General features: G+C 38.8%; 1 protein-coding gene across 1 annotated transcript; it reads right to left on the reverse strand.

Moving 5' to 3' along the window:
- Window positions 1-1,539: 1,539 nt before the first annotated feature.
- On the reverse strand, window positions 1,540-23,596 carry VPS36 (vacuolar protein sorting 36 homolog). Its single transcript, XM_065052846.1, has 14 exons — window positions 23,387-23,596; window positions 22,122-22,190; window positions 18,449-18,519; window positions 17,023-17,137; window positions 15,530-15,619; window positions 11,826-11,912; window positions 8,717-8,749; window positions 8,541-8,618; window positions 8,006-8,140; window positions 7,473-7,538; window positions 6,860-6,924; window positions 6,350-6,434; window positions 3,755-3,831; window positions 1,540-3,678 (listed from the first exon to the last, which is right to left on the reverse strand). Exons 1-14 carry the CDS (start codon window positions 23,480-23,482, stop codon window positions 3,585-3,587), a joined length of 1,161 nt encoding a protein of 386 aa, XP_064908918.1. The 5' UTR covers window positions 23,483-23,596; the 3' UTR covers window positions 1,540-3,584.
- Between the last annotated feature and the right edge of the window lie 22 nt (window positions 23,597-23,618).

The raw sequence follows: 23,618 nt of genomic DNA on the forward strand, positions 1-23,618 counted from the left end.
TTGCACCTCATTCTTTGGAGCACAAAATGAGAGTTTAGGTCTTCCCAGGAGAGGAAGACCCAGAAGTAGAGTGTCTTACATTTCACACGAATGCCTGAAGCACTGAGAATTAGGAGGAAATGGGAACTGCTAGAATAGGAGAAGCAATGTAATTGTCAGATCTGTGAATCTAGCCCAGAAAAAAATATCAGGGAAGGGTGTCTTCTCAAAGACAACAATTATTTCATACCAAATCCACAACTATTTTTCAATCAGCCATTCCTGCCTTTTCAGTGTATATTTTGAAAGAACTGTCTAGCTGCAAATGAGAGGCCCAGGATTGAAGTACAAACTTCTGTTGGCAACAGGCTCCTGCTGCCTCCCACTACTGTCCTTACAAACTGGGTGACAATATTTACACTAATTTTACAACAAGTGCAGTCAGGACCTTTGGACAAAATCTAAGTGTCCTATCAGAAGAACTGAGCATTGAAGAGTTTAACTTATCAACATGCAACCAGTAGTTGATTAATAAAGATACACTTCTAAAGACTTTTAAGTACAGTCATACATATATATCCTTCAGAGAAAAAAAAAAAAGGTTTTCACTTCAGAAATATGGTTCAGATTAGATCCACATTTCCATAGGCTCAATATTTCTGAAAACAAAGGAGAAATAGAAAAGTTGTACAGATACCTGAGCACTGTTCTTTCGCTGTCAGAGGTATAAAAGACCGATGTTTTGAACTGGAAAACATAACAATCATTTAAGACCACTCCATAGAAAAAAAACAGCACTTTTTGAACAGACCTCTTGTTACAAACCTCTGTTCAAAGGACTGTATAACTTCGCAGCCCTGGCAAAACGAGATAACGTTCACGTATCATGATACAAATATTCTAGGAATAATCAAAACATGAAAGGAAGTAGGGTTCATATAAGCACCTTGTGTATTAAATGGGAATGATCTGTGAGAACAGCAGCTCCTGCGTTTCCCTCTTCCCTATAATCCTGCTTCAATACAGTCAATGGGTTTTTGCTGGTAGTACCAATGGAACCAGGACTGCTCAGTGACAGTTCAGGACAGTGTGATGTACTACCGTGACACCACATGCCTGTAAATATCTCACTCTATTTGTTCACCCGACAGCCAGCTCTCAGGATGGTATCAGATACATGATTTCTATTGTCCTTCAGCTGGGAAAACACATTTGAACGTGTCAAACGCCTCTGCAGCGCGAGCACAGGATGTGTGCTTGGCTCTAACTGGCTTCCTCATGGAACTGGTGCTTGTGTGGACATCTATAGCTCAGCGATTCTGGCCTGGAATGGATCACAGGCTGCTGTGCAACACAACCAGGGCATTCTAATTACATTTAATTCTGATTTTCAATTTAAAAATCAAAACCATCTTGTACCCTCTTGGGTACACAACAAGACAGCAAAAATCTGACGTACTTTAAAATCCTGCCCCGTGGAACCCCAATATTTTGATGTCTAAAGATTTTAAAGCTGCCCAAAACATTCAACATGGAAAAAAACCCCATCAGAACAGTCTATTTAAGAAAATCTTTTTATTACTTCCTAGTAGTCATTTTCTCGTGTGTGTTTACATTCTAAGCCAACTACACAATTTCACCTAGATAGTTCTCCCCTGAAAAACAAACAAAACAACAAAAAACCCCCACAACACAACAAGGAAAAATCTTGGGAAAGAAAAGCTTGAGAAGGTACCATCATTCTAAACAGGTTGTACTGTTATTGCTTAATTAAGATAATTAAATAAATGCTATGGGTTGGGGCAACAGAGGCTGGGAGTTTACATTTGGCATTTCCTTTCTCGTTCTGTTCCTTCTGCAGAAGACGTGCCCCCTTGTGGGGAGACGTTCAGGCCTGTAAACCTCTGGTCTGACAGGTTTGGGTTTGAGGCAAAAGAAACAGTTGTCACAAGACAGCTTTTTCCTCCTGAATTTCTCACTTTTCAGTCCCTCTTTAGATGCGCGATGCTTGGCGTACCTTGCGTAAATCCCTTCTATGGGTTGTAGGAGGATGAAGAAAAGCAGCAAGCCCTAAGGCTCCCGAAGAGACGATACTGGATGTCAGAACTGGTTCTTTCAGCTGTGTCAAATACATTAGTTTTAGCACCTTCAGGAAACAGAGGAAAAGTGCCTTAAAGAAAGCACTGCATAAAAGCTTGCTCCTGACAAGGATAAGTGGACACAATTGCCTGAATCTAAATAAGCATCCTCCAAACCAAAAGCATCACCACCACGGGGATCTCTGCACTGAACCCATTATTGGCAGGCTCTTTACGCTTGTCCAAGCTATGGTAGCACTGAAATAGTTCTGAAAATATTTTCAGGCTCCTTATTTGTAATGTTAATTTGGCCATTACAAACACAATGCAGTTCCATATATGTTGTTGTTGCCCATACCTTGAATTAATTTTGTTATTTATTAAAACTGGTCATTTCAAAATGCCAAAAATTTAAGCGACGTGGATCGTAAACATCCACTTACCATTATTACCACAGCAACAGATCTTCAAGTAATGTAACAACTCCACTGGAGTTATGAAAGCTGAGACTATCAGTTGCATTCAGTGTGAACACGGTGAGGAAAAGCAAATGATATGATACCTCGTGACTATTAAACACAGGGTGATAGTCTTCTTCCTCTCTTCAATACAGAAAGCATATTAAATTTTGCATACAAGATGTAAGTGATTGAACTGTCTCTCCAAAACTGATAACAGGCTGATGAAACAAACAAATGATATTTCGTTAGGACGAGCAGATGAAAAACAAGTGCACTAAAGCACAGAGCCTGGTAGAGTGACAGGAGGCTGCTCCACTTTGTAACATAGAGAGGACAGAGAAAGGGCACCCAAAGTGCAACATAATGAGGCAGGAAGGAAGATGGCGAGGAAAAGAGAAGGGAGGACATCTGTGCTAACAATGCTTCATTCTGAGATACAAGACATAACAAAATAAACACTGTGTTTTCTAGATTGACATATGTTAATCTCTCCTGCAGCAGGTTCTTTCTGTCTCAAATTACAAGAACCCCAAGATTCTCTCTCAGAAAACTGTTCATCACTTCAGGGAGATGGAGTTATTCTGCACTGGCTTGTTCCTTATACCTCAGTACACACCGAAATCACTTTTCTTATCGCTACGGAGACAGCTGTCTGCTTTGTTGCTCTAGACATAAACAAACTGAAATTGTACGATGAAGTAACTTGTCTTCTGGGTGCCGACCCTCAGGGCGTGTTACAGGGATATTCTCTCCACTTTCACTTGTGTGGAATCTTCACCTGACTTATCTTGAATGAGAAACTACAGAGTACGACAAATAAAACTTGAAACACGAGCTAGCTGACTTGAGACAATTAACATGCTTCTGACTTGGTGATTCCTATTTCCTTTCAGTTCCACGTTAAGAGGATTCAGCACTTGAAATACCTGAGAAGTGTAAAGCATTGCAATGTTCATCACTGTTGCAGGTGACTAACAAAATAAAAACTTTGAAGTCCGTTGTTGGAAAGGTTCTGCGCTCTGCTCTCTTGTTCAACTGTTACGTAACAAATTGTACACATACTACATTAGCTCTGTGTCAGAAATAAATTTGGGTAGAATCTCAAGCCTTCCACTGAATCATCTCTGCAAAGATGGCCCATCTTTTCAGCAAGAAGCAGCCTAGAAAAAGCAAAAGAATGTATTAACTGGAAACAACATGAGAACGAAGATATTAAACACAGCAATTATTACTTACCTTTCTTTGGCTAAGAGAACAGACATCCCCACCAGCTTAGCGAACTCATCAGCTGTGAGAGAACCTTTTTCAGATACCTGTTAAAAAAACAAACATGCAAATAAACAAACTATGGCATTAAAGAAAAAAAACAAGTTCTCTCGGCTACTGAATCAGGTCTAGCCTTGTGAAGTGATAAATTGGTAGCAAATCCCTTGGGAAGACTACTAGCTTGTTTACATTCAAATAAAGTACAAACAATTATGAGTATTTCCTCTTAAAAATACCTCCTCTGGAAAAATTGCCAAGTATGAAAACGGAATGTAGAAAATAGTGAAATCTTAAAAAAAAAAAAAAAAAGTTACATGGTACCCTTTCCTTTGGATTTTTTTAAAAGATACCTTGGGGCAAAATGGGCAAAAAATTAGAATAGCTCAGACAGCAGTATACTGTCACAATCAGTATTTACACAGTCCAAATACAGTAAGTGATTCTGCAAACACTGAATCCTAAGTGAGGAAATAAGAGACTCATTCAGGGCAGGCCATCGATTTAGAAATTTAAGTCATTTCAGATGGAAGTGGAAAATTTGAGCTTAATGGGATTTAAAGTATCTCCACTGCCTATAGAAACATCCCCAAACCTTAGTGCTACACCCTATGTTACGGCATACTTAAAGGGATCAGTAAAAGCCTCCATCACATTCAGATGACACAAAAGATTGGTTCAGTCTTGGGACTCAAAACTTTGGTCTCATTGTTTCCACCACGCTAGTCAATACATGCTAAAATGAAACCTCAAACAGGTTGGACGCCTGGATGCTTAAAATATTAGAAGTGAAGTGCAGGATTATTACTGCATGGAATTTCCCACGTAAACATGTTTTACTACCCTGTAAATTAATAATTCTTCCATTTCTCCACTGCTTCAGATTCAAGCAAACTTGTAAATCCAGATGGAGTTGCCATTTCCTGCTTCCTACCTAACTGGGTGGGGAAGGGTCCATTCTGCAGCTTTCTCAGCAGTAGTCTTTCTACAGAAACTCAGATTACATTAGTCCTAACTTGAGATTTTACGAAGCTAAGAGATCAAATCTGAGTAATGGAACTCAGCTATACAATCTAATATGCATATGGGTGATTAGTTATCTTTCCTTTCCAAAGTACTACCCTCATTCAAGGGTGACTTTGGGTTCCTTTGACTTCCATGTCATTTCCTGTCTTCACCAGCCATTCAAAACCACATCTCTCTCCTGTCTGAATCCCTGTGACTTCCTTTCACTTCTTCTCAGAAGTTTCACGTTACTGTACATTATACATTAAGTGCAGGTTGCTTTTGGCCACAAGCCTGATCTCATCTTCCCTTTCCCTTGCAGGCTTGCCTTCCTCATTCAAAGCCTCTCCCTTATGTTTTTCTATGGAGTCAAAGTCTCGTATTATGAAAATAAAAGTGAAAAGGCACTTCGGTAATAAATCCACCATCTGTTGCTTTTTACAATCGACCTCATTTGTCATTAAAAAAAAAAGGGTTTTCCTTTCAAAGAGATAAGCTCTCTTACTGAAGGCAACAAATTAACTAAAAACCAAAAATAATCAGAAAAACATCTAAAAGCAGACTAGGTATTTTTCTGTAAATATAAGAAAATAAAGTTAAATGATTAACATATATTGAAAGATTTAAGCGTTTTAGTTTTGATAATTTAGGACGGAATCTTTTAGATAGCTATATACATTTATCTTATCTAAAAATCTTTTTGATGAGAGAAAGCTATATGGTAACAATCATGCCAAATGCACTGAAGCCTCTACCTCATGGATCAAGTGCGAAGGTGTCTGTGACAGCTCTACTTTTTCTTAACTGCCCAAGTCAAAGTCGTCTTTGATGTTTAACTTTGGATACACTGAATCAACCTTTGCTCAACTTTACGAAAAACAAAAAATTACATCCCACTGGAAAAGACACAGGAAAATGCATCAAATAGTGGGACAGCAGAACTTCAAAGAGTCCAGAGGCAGCAAACCCACAAAGGTTTACCACAATGAGCAATTGTTAGGGAACAGAAGGAAACTTCCTTAATGGTTATTTATACTGTTTTTTTTTGCTGAAGCAGCTAGCTTAATTCTACCCACACTACTCTCCAACTCAGTGCTCTTGACAGAAGCAAATTCAGTACAAGGTGTTACACATACAATGGGCTGTGTTTTGAAATAAACCTAAACCAAACAACTGCCTATATCAACATTTAAGAGCTACTTTCACTGCTTTCAAGCACATTGTGTACAGTGTCTGAAGTCCACTTCTGTTAAGTGCTTAATACATCATGAATTTCATCCTACAGTGCAAAAGATTTGGAGGGAGGTTGAAGGTTAACGAATTTTGAAAAGAGACGGAAAAGTGATTTATTCTTTAACGAGAAAGCAATGCCTAAGATTATTGCCTGCACAGAACTCCGAAGATGAAAAGTGCTATTTAAGTATTACTCTTGGAAGACTAGGAAGTGGAATATTTTGTATTTCAAAACCTCAAAAGGAAATCCTGTACCACGAGTTTTTATACCTAGTGTGTTTAAATTTCCCCAGAGCAGTCAGAACACTGAAGGAAACAAAGTATACTTACTGTCTCTAAAGCAGAAGCTACCATTTCCTCTTCGTTATGAGACTGGAGTTCAATCACCATCACACCACTGTCAAATATCCGAAGCCTAAAATCAAAAGAAAAAGTCTATATAAGTAAAACCCCTGAGCACATCACCCATGGTCACATTTCTAATGCATCTGCACCTATAACCACATTACAAGAGGAAAAAAAAAAAAAGCTCTGTAAAATGAACACAACATAAAAAGCATCTTCAACATCTGAAGAGACTGACAAGAGCAAGGCACATGTATCGGCTTAGTTAAACACTCTCCACAGTCTGAAAAACCTGTATTGGAAATGAAAATAATATTGTCTATTTGGCAAAGCGAACCACAGTTAAAAACCCATATTTTACTGTAGAGTGGATGTTGGTGCATACAGCAGCATCTTTAAGCATACGATAATTTGTTTAAAAAACCCAAATCTACTGCAGGTAAAATATTAAGCCATCCAAGCGCCATGGTCTGACTTGTTATAAATACATCTTACCTTAGTGGTAATTTCAGTGACTCCAGCATCTTACAAGCATTTACTAAATCTTCTGGTGACAGCAACTATTAAAATAGTAAAACATATTTATTCACAAGTTGCATTTTTAGAGTACAGCATAACACCAAAACAAACAGTTTTAATAACTGCAGCTATAAAATACACCAGGCTACACAATATTGTTGATTTGCTTCCTTTCTATTGTCCAGTCTATTTTCTTGGCTTCTGTGCTTCTTTCTGTTCGCTTACTGCATGTTCTATAATAATCCTTCTTTCCCTCTTTACAGAAAGAATGGATGTATTTCGTAAAAGAAAAATATTCACCATTCCTTAGTATCCTCTGTTCAGTTTTCTCTCCAGATGACGATGGATTTTCCCTTTTATAAGGCATTATAAAAAGCAGCATACATTATGACAACTTATAGAGGATACATGAACATTACATGGAAGAAGAAAGGAAAAAGGAAAAAATCCCTAATTTTAATAATGGGCTGATCACTTTGTGCTGTTAGACAAAGTCAGCAATTGGTAGGGAACACGCTTACCCTTTTTCTTTAATTAATTTATCACTGAAGTACAGTTTATAAAATATTTAATAAAACAAATTTCTCACCTCTAATCCTCGTGCGCGATTTACCAGACAGTACACTTCTGTAAGTGACATGATCCCTCCTCGCTCCTGTGTTAAGCACAAGACTGGTAAGAGAAATAGCATTAATCTAGTAAACACAGTATCTCAACTTGCATTTGATTGATTCAACAGAAGAGCTAAATGATGAGCTTTAATGAAAACAACAACCCAGGAAATACCGTGTATTTCTAACACAAGAGGTAAGTTCTTATATTGTATATTTATATAATGCTTTAAAAATGCCAAACAGTGATACTACATCCAAAGACTGTGAATTACTTTGATTTTGAAGTAGAGAATAAATCACAGGAACAAGGAATTTCATTACATTAAATCTATCAATCAATCAATTTACCATTTTTAGTTTCCAGGACATATATTTCTTCAACAGATGTTGAATATGAGGCTGTGCTGCTAAATCTGGGACTTTAGAGGCACAGTGCTACAGCCAAAACACATTTACATCGAAATTCAGCAACACATAGAAAACGCTCATGCAAAATTAGGTACTTTACCTCTAGTGGTGTCTGCAGCATTCCAGCTAGTTGCTTTGCCAGTTGCATGTGGTAATGGGTACCAGATCCATGTGTTTCCCTAGTAACTGGATTAGCTATACCCATACTCAGTAGATAGGACTTGAACCTAATAGTCTAAACAAAAAACATTTAAAGGTGCATCAGCTGGTGAATGATTCTTTAAAAGTCTTTGGTTTTATTACTATAATACAGTTTTGGTGAATAAATCCATTCAGTTTACTACCAATAAAGTCAATTACTGTCAAAAAAGAACACAAGACTTACTGCTATTTATTTTTGAGCAGCAGAGGTCAAAAATACAAAAATTTACACAAAGGCAGTAAAGTCTTTGCTTTTAAGAAAGGGTCACAAGAAAGGTAATACCAAACAACTATGTCACTTTTACTTTATGTAAAATTAAAGCTCAAAAAACCTAACCATGAAGTGTTCTTTATTAACATTACATGCATTAAACATATATCTTTTTGCTGTGCATAGAACATTTCTGTTGACTTTAAAAACAAAATTCACTTACCTCATCCTCAGTGATATCACCTTGCTTTTCTTTAATCTTGTTAGCTATTGACTTGGATAACTCCACCATTTCCTTAGCCTTCAAGAAAGACCCATAGATGAGTCAACTTTCAGCTCAACAGAGAAAGATGCTTAAAACAAGCCTAAGTCTACTTGAGTAAGTGACACATGCCATACCTTCTCCATTAGTTTGCTAAGGTCCTCAAAAGCCTGAAATGAAAGGAAAAGCAGACATTGCAGATCAGTATAATTACAGCATTCACCTTCATGGATACAGTGAGCTGCCTTGGTCCACCTACTCAAACTATTCACAAGAGCTGCTGTCCCTTTAGATTAGTCTGTTATAATCTGAGACATTATATATAATTAGTTGATATTGCTGTTCTATATCTGGTCTTCAAATCAAAATTACAGAATCCATAAACAACAAAGAATGAAGAATCAAACAATCACACACTTTCCTAGGATGTGAACATTAGTTCAATATGATTTATGAAGTCCATATGCCGGGAATGAAAAACGAGACACTGAAGCCCAGAAGAGGTTAAGCTATCCAAGCTTACTGTGCTTTCCTAGGAGCTGGGGGAACATTTCTTGATGGTGATGGGAGGTTTTCTCCCAAGAGTTAACCCTTGCTCAAGGAGATTTACTATTTCTGACCTGCAGCAAGCCAGCTGTAAAGCTACAGTACTTTAGGAGTAGTGTACTTAGGAGTACTTTAGGAGTACTAAAGTACTCCTCCTGACAAGACTATTTTACTTTTATCAGTAGATGTTAGTAACAAAGAGTTATTTAAAATGAGCAAGGAATGCTTTCATGTTTGCTTCACTGAAGAGGCAAAACCTCTGAAAATGCATGGCAACATCATTTAAGTATCACATACACAGGAACAGTGGTGCTACCATAATAAACAAAGAAACAGTTTGAAAAATTAATGAAATAAGGTCCACATGACAGATGATCAGATTTAAATAAATTAAGATAAAAACTAGATAAAAAGCATCCTCTGAAAACTCTAGTTGTTGGACCTAAACCCCAAAATACCTGCTGGAACAAGGGAAAAAATTATTTGCACAAACCGATTTTTTTCTAGTCTAAGAAATCTTTTACTTTGTTTCCACAAAAATACCTAATAAACTGGACATCCATCATAGGACCACAATTATAAGAAGTCTATTCAGTTTATTAAACTGCTATGGGCTCAAATACAAGAATTCTACAACAACCCAAGAAGGGTATTTTTAGGCTTAAATAAAGCATACTTTAAAAAAGGCTGAAGGTATACTGAGATTCCAAAGTTTTAGTAATGATAACCAACTAGCATAATAAAATTAATTAAAAAAATGTTAGCAACTATATTAAAAACCAACTCTCATTTCTCTCATCCTCTGACATTTCTCAACTGCTTGTCTCAAATACATGACAGGTGGTCAACCTTTTCCAACGACTATTTTGAACAACTGCTCACTAGAAAGACACACTTTAGCAGAACTCACACATGAAGACCCAATTGTTCCCATCTACACTTAGGTGCCTGACTTAGCAGCTTAATGTTCTGAGATGTAACATGTAAAGAGGAGAAAGAGATGCCTCCAGGAAGGGACAGGGTTTGCTTTTCATCTGAATCCCTCCTGACAGTGCCAGTGTTTCTCCACTGACTGGAGAAGCCCAGCCTCTCAACACTTGGTACGTAAATTAGGTACCCAAAATTATGTGGGACAAAACTGGGCCCAGGGGGAGAAAAGAAAATATACCAGTGTATAACAGTAATCTACCACTATTGGAACACTTTGGAATTCTGTTTGGAAAATTTCTTCTTACTTCCTGATCTGCCAAATTTGATAATTTACAATATCTTTCCCAATCTCTAGTGTAAATCAAAGCCCTTCTACTGTACTTGTATATGATAATCAACAAAAAGTTTTCTAACAAGGCTTTTCCCAGCTTATTTCTAATCTCTATAACCTGCATGAAAACATCATTCATCAAAAGAACCCTTGATTTAGCTAAATAAACAGCATGCTGTGTCCAGCTCCTCCTCTGCTTGACTCACCAAGGGCAGGCCTGGAAACAAAGGGGAATGTGCACACACCTAACAGGAACTTCCTCAGATAAACAAAAGGCTAAAGAACTGGATTCTTATCAGCAGCGAACAGCAGATGCAGGAAGTCTTTTCCTGGAAGCCAGGGCACCATTTTTTAAATTAAGTCATTTATAACATTTAAAGCTGGAGGAAGGCAGGATTTTACAAGTCATGGTTTTCCTCTGTTCATACAACACATATAAATGGATTCATTTTACCCTCTGACAAAGCTACTAAAGGAAAAAATAGCCAGACAATACCTTTTGAACCATATACATGTGCATGTAACCACAATACCTTTTGAACTACACACAGAACTTCATTCATTATGTTCCTCATAAAAAGTTTAATGCTACCAGCATCTGAAACAGCATGAAGCCTGCAAAGGTACTAGAATCTTCTTATGTATCAGAGCAGTGAATGTCTTTTTTCTTGTGGCACACTGAATTACACAGTTTTTCCACAAGAATAAATCTGTTGCATGTAGTTTATGAATACTTACAAATTAATCTCTGCTACCAAGACAGAACCAGACAACTACTGAGGATAATGCTCCCGGGTACATACAAAGAAATTAATTGTCTCTGTTGTCCATCAGTATTGAGATATGGAATTCAACTACTATGCTGTTTCTGGGGAAAAGGATGGTCTCCATCTAGCCCAGGTACTTTGCAAAGATACTTGTAACATCTTGCCAATGCCTGGACTGTAGAACATTTTACTATCATTATAAGCCTAAATCTAACATTTAAAAACTGAATATTTATAAGGTGAATGCCTAACTTCACCACAGTTATGCGCAGAAACTCGGATCACGGTATTCTTTTTAATATATATACATTAAATTTTCAATTGAAAAAAAAACAAGGCAGGGAAAAACCCAAACTTTCTGCAGGTGCCTTTGTGTTCTGCTTCTCCTGATGAAAAGTCACTGAACTCAGATTTCTAATTCTACCAAAATAAATTTTATAAATACACACCATTAGTTTCAAATAAGAGCCTTCTTGAAAGGAACTGTTCAAATGAAGTACCTTTACATATATTGAAAAGCCAGTTAAACAAATTACATAACTGTAAATTATACACTCAATTCAGACTTCTCAACAAAAACAATAAATAGTCTCAGCTGCACCTAAAAGAAAGTGTGAATGAATGCAAATGGCTCAGAAAGGTGATTGACCTTGAAACTTCAGTAGTATTTACCTCGGAAATGTTTTTGTCAGTCTCTTTTCTTTTTTCCTCTAATTTCCTTTCGATCCCTACAATTCCTACAGCCCTTATTCTTCCTGCCTGTAAAAGAAAATAATGAAAAGAATCAAAATAGGAAATACTAAGTTTTCTCATCCGCCTCTCTGTGAAAAAAACTTACATTAGAAGACAGGAAACATTCCCCTCAAGAACTGATATAATGCATACAATATTTCATATTTTTATTGAAAGCATTTTTTGAACCAGTGTCAAAAAATAAACACTAAGTGTAACACATATACAAATTTTCTGTAGTAGATGGATAGTAAGATTATAATATTGAAGCTATTAATATGAAGATGCTTAATAGCCTGATCAGGACTGAGCATTCCAGCTCATCTCAATTAAAGCCTCCCAAGTCCCTGTGAACATCTGTACAGTGCTGTGGAAACGCACGTGTCCAAATATGATTGCCCCAAGAAATCCTCTAGCCTGAAGAAATGCAGCCACAGAAATGCAGTGTTAAGCACAGTCTGATTTACCTTGCTGAAAAGCATCAGTATAGAGGTAATGGTGAATCCTTTGTTTGATGCTGAATGTGTTTTAGAAGGGCTGGCACCACTCCCACATAGGTGCCAGCCCTCAACACCAGTGCAAAGCTTTGCAGTCAGGGATTTAATGATTTGCTATGATTTAGGAATAAGAACAGCAAAAAAGGCATTTTCATTAAGTGATTCTTGATGGAGGGTGCAGGCTTCCTTATGAGTCCACCAAATGCAACTATACTTATAGGTACTACATTTAAAAAGGACAACATAAATGATTTGACATTGAACAATGTTTAGATCATCCTATTTCATTCATAGTGCTGTACATTCAACATATTTGCATATTCAACATATTCATACACAGAAACAATACCCACATGTTTGTCAGGGTTTATAATCTAGAAGTATGCAGACAGATAAAGAAGGCAATCTAACATATGACAAGAGATGGTCCATAACAACTGTCCATTTAGACCATACATTTAAATTAAACAATCATTTTGGTTGGAAAAGACCTTTAAGATCATCAAGTCCAATTATAAACCTAACACAGTCAAGTCCACCACTAAACCGTGTCCCTAAGCACCACATCTACATGTCTTTTAGACGCCTCCAGGGATGGTGACTCCACCACTTCCCTGGGCAGCCTGTTCCAATGCCTGACAACCCTTTCTGTGGCAGAGTTTTTCCTAATATGCAATCTAAACCTCCCCTGGTGCAACTTGAGGCCATTTCCTCTTGTCCTATCACTTGCTACTTGGGAGAAGAAACCAACACCCTCCATGTTACAAGCTCCTTTCAGGTAGTTGCAGACAGTGATCAGGTCTCCCCTCAGCCTCCTTTTCTCCAGGCTAAACAGCCCCAGTTCCCTCAGCTGCTCCTCATCAGACTTGTGCTCCAGGCCCCTCACCAGCTTCATTGCCCTCCTCTGAACTCTCTCCAGCACCTCAATGTCTTTCTTGTAGTGAGGGGCCCAAAACTGAACACAGTATTGGAGGTGAAGCCTCACCAGTGCTGAGTACAGGGGGACTCCTCTAGTCCTGCTGGCCATACTATTCCTGATACAAGCCAGGATGCTGTTGGTTTTCTTGGTCACCTGGACACACTGCTGGCTCATATTCAGCCAGCTGTCAATCAACATCCCCAGATCCCTCTCTGCCAGGCAGTTCTTCCAGCCACTCTTCCCCGAGCCTGTAGTGCTGCCTGGGGTTGTTATGACCCAAGTGCAGGACCCAGCTCTTGGCCTTGTTAAACCTCATACAGCTGGCCTCAGCACAACGATCCAGCTGGTCCAGATCCCTCTGTATGGCCATCCTACCCTCCAGTAGATCAACACTCCCACCCAACTTGGTGTTGTCTGCAAACTTACCGAGGGCACACTTGACCCCCTTGTCCAGATCATTGACAAAGAGATTAAACAGACCTGGCCCCAGTACTGAGCCCTGAGAAACACCACTTATGACCAGCCAACAACTGGATTTGGCTTCGTTCACCACAACTCTTTGGGCCTGGCCACACAGCCAGTTTTCTACCCAGCAAAGAGTACACCCATCCAAGTCATGAGCTGCCAGTTTCTCCTGGAGAATGCTGTAGGAAACAGCATCAAAGGCTTTATTAAAGTCTAGGTAGACAACACCCACAGCCTTTCCCTCATCTACTAAGCTGGTCACTCTGTCATAGAAGATCACGTTGGTCAAGCAGAACCTGCCTTTCATAAATGCATGCCGACTGGGCCGGATCACTTGGCTATCCTGTATGTGCCACATGATGGCACTCAAGATAATCTGCTCCAAAATTGTCCCCAGTACCAAGGTGAGACTGACAGGTCTGTAGTTCCCCAGATCCTCCTTCCAGCTTTTCTTGTAGATGGGTGTCATATTTGCCAACTTCCAGGCCAGCTCCCTCAGGTGGATCCCATCTGGCCCCATAGACTTCTGCATGTCTAAATGTTGTAGTGGGCTGTTAACCACTTCCTTTGGGATTATGGGGACTTCATTCTGATCGCCATCCCTGTCTTCCAGCTCAGGGGGCTGGGTACCCAGAGAACAACTGGTCTTGCTATTAAAGACTGAGGCAAAAAAGGCATTTAGTACCTCAGCCTCTTCCTCATCCTTTGTCATTGTGTTTCCCTTCATATCCAATCAAGGATGGAGATTCCAAACCATTACATTCCAAACAGTTATATAAAAGTTACGCATTATAGATTTGACTTTCAGCTACAAAACAAAAAACTAGAAATCACAATTGTCCTGGTTTCAGCTGGGATAGAGTTACTTTCTTCCTAGTAGCTGGCATAGTGCTGTTCTTTCTATTTTAGAATAATGTTGATAACACACTGATGTTTAAGTTGTTGTTAAGTTTCAGCTTCTCATGAGGTGTCAGGTACGTGATGAGCTGGGAAAGGGAACAGCCAGGACAGCTGATCCAAACTGGCCAAAGAGGTATTTGATACCTTATGGTGTAATGCTCAGTATTCATTTTGGGGCAATCTGGCTGGAGGAACCACTTCTTGAGGAGTGGCTGGGTATTGGCTGACAGGTGGTGAGCAACTGCACTGTGCATAACTAGTTTTATACATTCTATTATTATTATGAACATCATTGTTGTTATTATTACTTTCCATTTCTGTCCTATTAAACTGCCTTCATCTTAACCCACGAGGTTTAATTTTTTTCTGATTCTCTACCCCATTCCACTGGGGGAGGATGGTGTATGAACGAACCCCTCTATGTGGTGTTCAGCTGCCTGCCAGGTAAAACTACATCAACAATTAAGATCAAAAATCCTTCAGCTTCATTAGATCTCTCATGCTGAAAAAAATGGTATGCAATTTTTTTTATATATATAGAGAGATAAATATTCACATAATTATATGTGTGTGTGTCTGAGTCTATAAAATAAATAGAGCTCATTATCAACTATTCAAGTTTAAACACACTCAAGGAAGAGAGACCACAGCGTTCTCTATCAAGTGAAAACTGCAAAGGAGAAACCAATTTATGCCAGTGAAGAAACTGAATTCCTACATGTGCCCAGTGTTGGCTAGAGGCATGTCAGATGTAGTATATGGGGGCAGCAAGACCTGGAACAAGAGATTACATACAGATGCTGCACTTGAGCTAAACAAAGTGGCACGTGACATACAAAAGGATGTCAGAGCTGTGCACACACCTGTGGATCCTTGTTAACTTGAATGGTCTGACCAGTAGGCATGTTCTCCCATCTCCTTTGTGTAATTTCTTCTGATAATCGTCTATAGAACTGCAAACATTAAAGAGCGACAACAGATGTTTAATAAACTGTGCAGAGTACCTCTGGGTATTTTTAGCATCTTGGTGGTAGATGAAACAAAATTCACTGTAACACAAAGCACGGTAACGCTGACACATCCATGGTACAACATTCATTATCTGGAAATTCTTAATGTCGTCTTCAAAAATATACACGTTAGAGAAGGAGCCATACAGTTACTAGTTAAACTTGCATGAGTACTTCTACTGCAATTTTTTTTTTTCATATATTCAAACCGTTCTAAAACATGCTAAAGTTAAAAATGTCACGGTTTGCTCAAAGGCATGCTTCTAAAAGGAAGGAGAGTTGAGCAATCCAATTGTTGATCTGTTAATTCAATATAAAGACAATCATATATATCTATTACACTTATTTGTTTATTGCTAATACCAGATGGTGGCATTAGTTAATCAGTTATCAGTAAGAGTATCCCACCGACCAAAATCCAGAAAGAAAATCTATCTCATTCTTATGGTTATTCAAAGTTCACAAGAAAGCATTCTGACATCATGAAGAAAAGATCTGGAGTGTAACTTGTATTCTAGATAACCAGTAAACACAGTAGGTTCAATTCACAGACACATACTTTAATGCTAAAATAAATAATATTATGATTAGGCAAAACACCAATACTATTATAACTAGGCATAAATCCACACTCGTCCTAAGCTGAAAACTGCTCACAAAGAAATGAAAGTCAGTCTGATCACACACATACATTTATAAGACATACATAAGCAAAGTTGAAAATCTGATTTTCTGCAGTTAAGAGGTACGGCTTTTTCCATTTTTCAAAGTTAAAGTTCTCAGTCTTGTCAAGTGAGGATCTTACAGTGTGAAATTTCTTTCCACAGTGCAACTTGTCTATTTTTTTAGGATAAGCCTTCTTTTAAACCAAATATTTATAAAACATAAAATGAAACAAAGCCCTAAGGCAACAAAAATTGTTCAGCAATAGAACTAGAGAGATGATTAGGAATAAGTTGCTTGATTCCTGTTCAATCAAGGGTTAGCTACAAAGAAACATCTTTTACTCTGTCAAACATCTAACAGATTTCAGAGACATCATTTTTGAAAATCCTGTGTTCAACTTAAAAGATTAAAAAAGGAAGTATAAGGTTATATTAAAAATACTAAAATAAGAACAAAGCACTACAATGCCTCTTGACACTTTTGGAACTCTATTTGCATTATTTAACCAAAGCATAAAAACCTGAAGGCTCACAGTGTTTTTCTTCAAAAAGGATGTATTGAAAAAGCTCCACCTCAAAAGTAAACATGGAAAGATCATGGAAAATTATCACTAACACAGCAAGAGTAGAAAAGCATGTCCAGCTATCTGATGTGCTGGGCTTGCGTGATACAAAACTTACCTCAATCTCCCCATGTTCTTTGAAAGAAAGTTTGATGTAGGAATATTTGCTACTTTGGAATGGACCAGGCTCTTTGTTTGAAGCAGCAGGATGAAGATGAACTACTATTTTGGCACTAAGAAAAAGTTAAAAGGAAAGAGTGGAGGCAGCTTTCTGTAATACCTGAAAAATTATTTCTACAATCAAAGTTAACAATTTACTAAAAACCTGTATTAAATTTATCTCACATAAGAACTAAAGTACATCAAATAATGCTTTGCTTTTGTGCATCAACATTTAAGTATTTTAATTCAACATTATAATAGATCTTATATAAAAACTACTATGACGTCTAAAACAGCAACATCTCAAAAATTTAAAATGTACCCATCATCAATTATTGAGAAATACATATAACTTTTTAACATTTCAAACAGTAATTTCTGAAAAAATCTTTTAGTTAAGATACAAGCTAACTGTCAAGTACTCATCTGATTTGGCTTTTGACTTGTATTAACTACTGCCAAAATACATTATCTTTGACACAAGAAAACAAAACGTCTCAATATTATGTCTAACCTATCCCATTCGTATATGTCACTTGCAAACACTGTATATAGGTGAACTTGTCCAAAACCAACATTCAAAGGTAACATAGTTGGAAATAACAGTCTAAAATGACACCAGCAAAACAAACCTTGAGATAGCGTTATTTTAGGAACATAACAGACTGCTATCACAGCATGACTGCAAGTCTGTCATTCCCATTTCATTTTGCTGATACTTTTTTCATGGGTCTTTATTTACCTGACACCTCCCGCATTAGTGAATTACTTGATTTCTTCTGGATACTCCCAGCATTTTACCTTACCCATCTGACTGTAGGCTGCATACAGATGTCAACTTCAGTTGACAGATATTTCTCCAGTTAATATTTTTTTTTCTCTTTTTCTTATGAAATTTCTTTGTACCCAGACCATACTGAATTAATTATTCAAGTGAGTGATAATATTTGAGTTCCTTCTAACCATCGCTAGCATTTCCATGCTCAAAATCAGTCATACGGCCATGAAAAATTATATAATACAGGATCTGGCAGAGTTTCTATCCCCACACAGTTCTATGACACAAAAGACTAAAAGCAGCTTTCCAACTTAGATGCAGCAAAATCACTGCTGTCATTTATGACTAATCAAATGCAAATGGCAAGCTAGAACACATACTTGTTTAGTGATTGCAAGACATTTAACAAATCATATCAAACACTGCTTTGTCATGACTCTCTTATGCATTTGATCTCAAGTGAGGAAACCAGGTCCTTGTGGCTGCCAATCTGAAAACTTGATTGCAAATGGAACCTACCATGAATTAATACATAATCTTTGGTTCCTTACGTAACATGCGTGTGAAACTATGCAGCTGAAAAAGACAATGACTAGTACCTTACCTTTTTCCTATCCCAGCTGCTTGCTCTTCAATAAAGACAATCTGAGACAGGGGTACAGCAATGCAGCACTCCTGGAAGAATCAACATTAACACAAGTGAAATTAAAGCCATATCCTGGCTATTCATTCACAAAACCCAAGTGTTCTCTTTCCCCACTTCACAAACATTACAGATTTCTACAGGTGCTGCCTGAGGCACTCCATATATAATATGATGGTAACAATAGCAACAATCTATTAAAGAGAAATATAAATAGAAAACTTAATACAAACTTGAAACTACATCTGAGCTAATCAGAAAACAAACTTAAATGTTAATGTGTCAACTTCAGACACCTCAAGCTAGACTCATAGAAACATTTGAGAATTTAACAAATTTTCAGTATCTAAGTCCAAAATTTAAAAAACTCAAGTATTTTCTGAGTGAAACGGGTGTTTCTGCATCTATCTCACACACAGGGACTTTAAGACAAGAGGAAATGGCCTCAAGTTGTGCCAGAGAAGGTTCAATTTGGATATGAGGAAAAATTTCTTCACAGAAAGGGTTGTGAAGCAGTGGAACAGGCTGCCCAGGGAAGTGGTGGAGTCACCATCCCTGGAGGTGTTTAAAAGATGTGCAGATGAAGCTCTTAGGGACATGGTTTAATGCTTGAATTAGGTTATGGTTGGACTCAATGATCTTAATGGTCTCTTCCAACCAAAACGATTCTACGATTCTATGACACAATCCAGTTGTTAAGGCATCCCACACATTTATTGGACCAAGCTTTAAACAAAAAAAAGAAGAGCAAGAAACAAGGGTGTATTCATCTGTGGGAGGCTAACCTACCCAGGCTAAACTCTTCCTGTATGATTTTGAGACAGAAATTGCTCAAAGGAGCAATTCAAAGAATCTAATTAGGTGACTGGTCTCATTTTGGTGAATAGCCTTTGGTGAATGTCATCTTCCACACAACAGCCTGGCGATCGACAGTCACATGGAATACAGGAGACAGGTTACATTCCCTCTCCCTTCAATGGCCATGAGGGGTGTACCTAACACCAGGTTACAACGAACATTGTTACAGGGCCTTCTCTATTCCTACTACCAAAACTGTTCCTCTTTGCATAGAATAATTACTTACTTATTAAACTGGCGATTAGAGAAGTGCACATGCAAGAACTCCAACTAATGAGTAAATCTCTCATTGGGAAAAAATGTGGGTTGTACTTCCTGTTCTAAAAAACTCCTAATATAAGCCATTTAGATTCTTCTGTGGCTCTGGATTCTACGGCTGTTACACAGAACAGTTACTGTTTGTGAAACACACATAACTCTGGACACTTTTAATACAGGCAAAACGATACTTCTGTTTAAAAATAAAAAAAACTTTTTTTTAAAATGGCATGAGTGTTGCGTACAGTGTCAAAATGACTGATTCATTTACTTCACAGCTAGAAAAGTTACGAACTTGTGTACACACAAGGACTTAGAATCACACTTTCCTGGTGAAAAAAGCAAGAGAAAGGGATACAAAAATAGAGATGTGTTAAAAATGCTGTGAGTTTATTTGGATTTTTTTTTTTTCTAATGTCTTATGCTCACATTATGCATGACTTTATGATTTGAAGTGTTGTACAAATCTAGTTATGCAACAAACTTAAAATAATTACTTTTTTTGCCTTTGGAAATCACTGTGTTTTCTATACTGTTCAACTGCAGATGGCGTGTAACAACAACAGCTATAAAACACAGATGTCTTGTTTTTGTAAAAAGGTTTGCTGTGTTAACCTAATGACAAATGCCCCATTTATTACTAAAGTCTGCTGACACAAGAAGAGGCTCTCTATAAGTTTATTCTAGGTAAACTAGCTAAGGTTTCTAAGGCTGATATATCACAGCTGAGCTCAGCCAACAATGCACCATGAAAATAAAAGGGCATCGTGTTCCACATGTTTCATTCCTAACAGCTTGAGATAGAATCAGCTTCCTTTACCACATTAACAAAGTTATTTGTGTACCATAGTTTTAAAATTAAAAAAACAAATCTGGCTTCACTTACACAAAATTGGTCTGTACCAGATCAGAACTGGGTAACTTTTGCCCGTATCTTAGCCACATGTTTCTGCCCCTTCTTTAATGAATCCTAGAGCTTGTCAGAATCTTTCTTGAGCTAAATCAACTTGTTCAAAGAAAACTGTTTTTCTTATTCTCCATGCTTCTTCTCTGCTGATTTACCAAATTCAATGATCTTGATACAAAGAATCACGTTGGCCACAAGCAGAGGGAGAAATCGGGGACAGAAAATACATGTAATACTTTTGTTGGGAAGGAGAGACTGGGGATAGGGACAGTTTTTAGATTTGCTGAAACCACAGCACCTGGTGTTACTCCAAGCCCAGGTAAGAAGATTAGAAGCAGTGTACATTGCAGTACATGCCCACCTGTCAAGAACAGATGCTGATGAAGCAATAAGAGGTGATTTACACAGACTGCTTAGCATAACTAAATTCTCATGCTGACTGTGGGAAAAAAAAAAGGTAATTTATACAGAATAGCTTATGATCTGGACAATCAACCCCTAACTTAACAGTAATGCCACCCTGGGGACCAGCTCTCAAAAAGTTTTTAAAAATTTGTACTAAAAATAGTTCTGCTGTTCCTGCAAACAAACCCTAAGGAAAAAAATATATTGCTTTGCTAAATTAAGAACATTCTTGGTGCCCTTGCCTTTAGAAGGTTCTTAGCAGCTCCATACTGTGGAGAGAGGGTATGATATGTGGTAGGGAATGGCTTTTGGGTGTGAGAGTACTTCAAGTATCCTTGCAACAAAATTAGTCCAGTGAAATAACACAGGCCTTTGAAAAGTTGTCATCTTCACATGCTTTGTCCAAACTTTGTCTTCCAGGGCTAGATTTCTGAAAGACTGTGTTTAAAACAAGCATAATCCAGCCTGGTTCTAAGGAGGACATTTCCTTCAACTGCAGCTGAAAGTGGTGAGAGCGCTGTATGTGTTTGTAGCAATCTCAGGCTGTGGGTTGATGGTACAAAGCATTTAGCAGCAGTATCACATTGTAGTTCTGTGGCTGCCACTTCACCTCCATGTTAATTCTCCATAGCAGTACAGACAAATGTTCTGGCTTACTGAAGGGATGGTTCAGCAGAAGAACAGGCAGCTCCGGGGGTAAGACCCATAAAAAAAAGTACTGCCACTAAACACATCCTACAATCAAATCATGGTCTGGGAGCATATGCTGGGACCAGAAGACAGAGAAACTTGGACTTGAAAATAATGAGGAAGAAATGATCTTGCCAGACAAGGAGCATGGGAGAGGAGTTCACATTATGATTTGCCTGACACATCCAACTTCAGTCTCAAATCCAATGTTTTTAGTGCCTGATACCAGACTCTCCTCTATTTTTGTGCCATAGGAAAGGAAAATTTATGTGATTCATTCCCATCTGTCCTCATCTGTGCATTATTATTTTATTACAGCAGAATTGGGTAAAAGAACATTTCTATACATAGTTTTCTTTCCGCTGTGAGCCAAAAAATGGGCTATACTTGTACAACGAAAGACACACAAAGTAAAGAAAAATCTCCTCTCTGTGCGCAGTCTTTTCATTGCAAGCTACCTGTTGTTTGTTATGGAATTTACAATTGTGACATAAGAGCAACAAACATGGGACTTACGTGATTCTTCTGATCCCTCCAGATTAGTCTGTGTGTGCTAAGCAGTAATACTCCCATATCAAATTTCACCTAAACAAGAAAAATAAAACAGGTTAACAACAAATTTAACCAGTGAGTTACATCAATACTAATCTTGGAAACATTGTACATTACCACAACATAGCAATCAGGTTCAACAAGCCAATATTTTGAGAAAACTCTCTATTCCAGAAAACACAATAAATGAAGTTTAGGAAACTATGCAGAAAATTAGGATGAAAGGATTAGATGGATATACACAAATTTCCTTTTTCAACTGTATAAACTTTCCCCCAGGAAATCCTGAAGGATCCTCCCTCCATATGCTGTACAAGACATACAAACATTCCTAAAAATCATATTTTAAATAGGGCTATTGGCTTCGGAACACTAAGAAAGAAAGCAAAAATTATGCAAAAAAGCAAAGCAACCTAATAAGAAGATCATGTGCATAGTCTGAAATCTTCCAGTCTATCACACAGGCGTATTGCTTTTATCTATTTTATTGTTGAAAAGTTCTTTATCAGACAGCCATCAGTATCTGGAATAAACTGTGTTACCAAATTGCTTCATACTTTTAAAACTGGAGGCACATTTTTACAGCTTTTTGTGAGGGTATGAAGCTACTCTGGGGAGGAAAAACAAGGAGAGATCAAGAGTTACCTCAGCTGTGATGCAAAGCAATAACTGAGTGGGCTCAGGTGAGAGCAGAGGGCAAGAGACACCTTCATAACCAGAGCTAAGGAGCACTTTACAGCTCCAGGATGACACAGGTGCGAACCACGTGGCACACCCTGTACATGGCATCAAAGCCAAGGAGTGTGGCTGGCGGGGGAGCGCTTGGCCCCTGACACGGGCAGTGACAGCCCAAGCCACAGACATCAAGTTTTATGTCAAGTTTCACACCAGTGACACCAGCTCTATGGGGGTGACAACCCTCTCTCCGTGTGGCACACTCCACCCAAGGCTTTTCTCAGCCCCACAGAACCTGGATCTCCTTCCTACCCATGTTCTCCAGAGCTAACCCCTGTCAGAGCCTGCAGCGCTGTCCCACACCCCTGACCGCTGCTCCTCCAGCCCAGGCGCCCTCGCACCCCTCGTCGCGCCGCCACCCAGCCCCCCCGCATGCCTGCCCGATACCGCCCTCAGTCACGCTCCTCGCTGCCCTGCCAGCTGAGGCGCAGGGCCCTGCCCTGTGCCCCTTCTCTCGGGCCCCGCCAGGCCCCGCGCGGGGCCGCTCCCGTCACCTTCTCCTCCCCGTCGCAGAGCCGCACGCCGCGCTGCTGCACCACCAGCGTCTCCCCCAGCTCCAGCAGCCCGCTGGTCCACGAGAACCGGTCCATGGCGGGCGCGCAAGCCCTTTCCCTCCCTCGCCGCCGCCGGCAGACCAGGCCGCAGCCGCCGCTCCCCGCCCGCCGCCGGGCGAGCAGGCCCCATCCCCGCCCGCCCCGCGCCCTCTAGCGGCGGCACGAGGAGCCG

The sequence above is a fragment of the Columba livia genome, chromosome 1, assembly GCF_036013475.1.
Source record: "Columba livia isolate bColLiv1 breed racing homer chromosome 1, bColLiv1.pat.W.v2, whole genome shotgun sequence".
Taxonomy (NCBI): Eukaryota; Metazoa; Chordata; class Aves; order Columbiformes; family Columbidae; genus Columba; species Columba livia.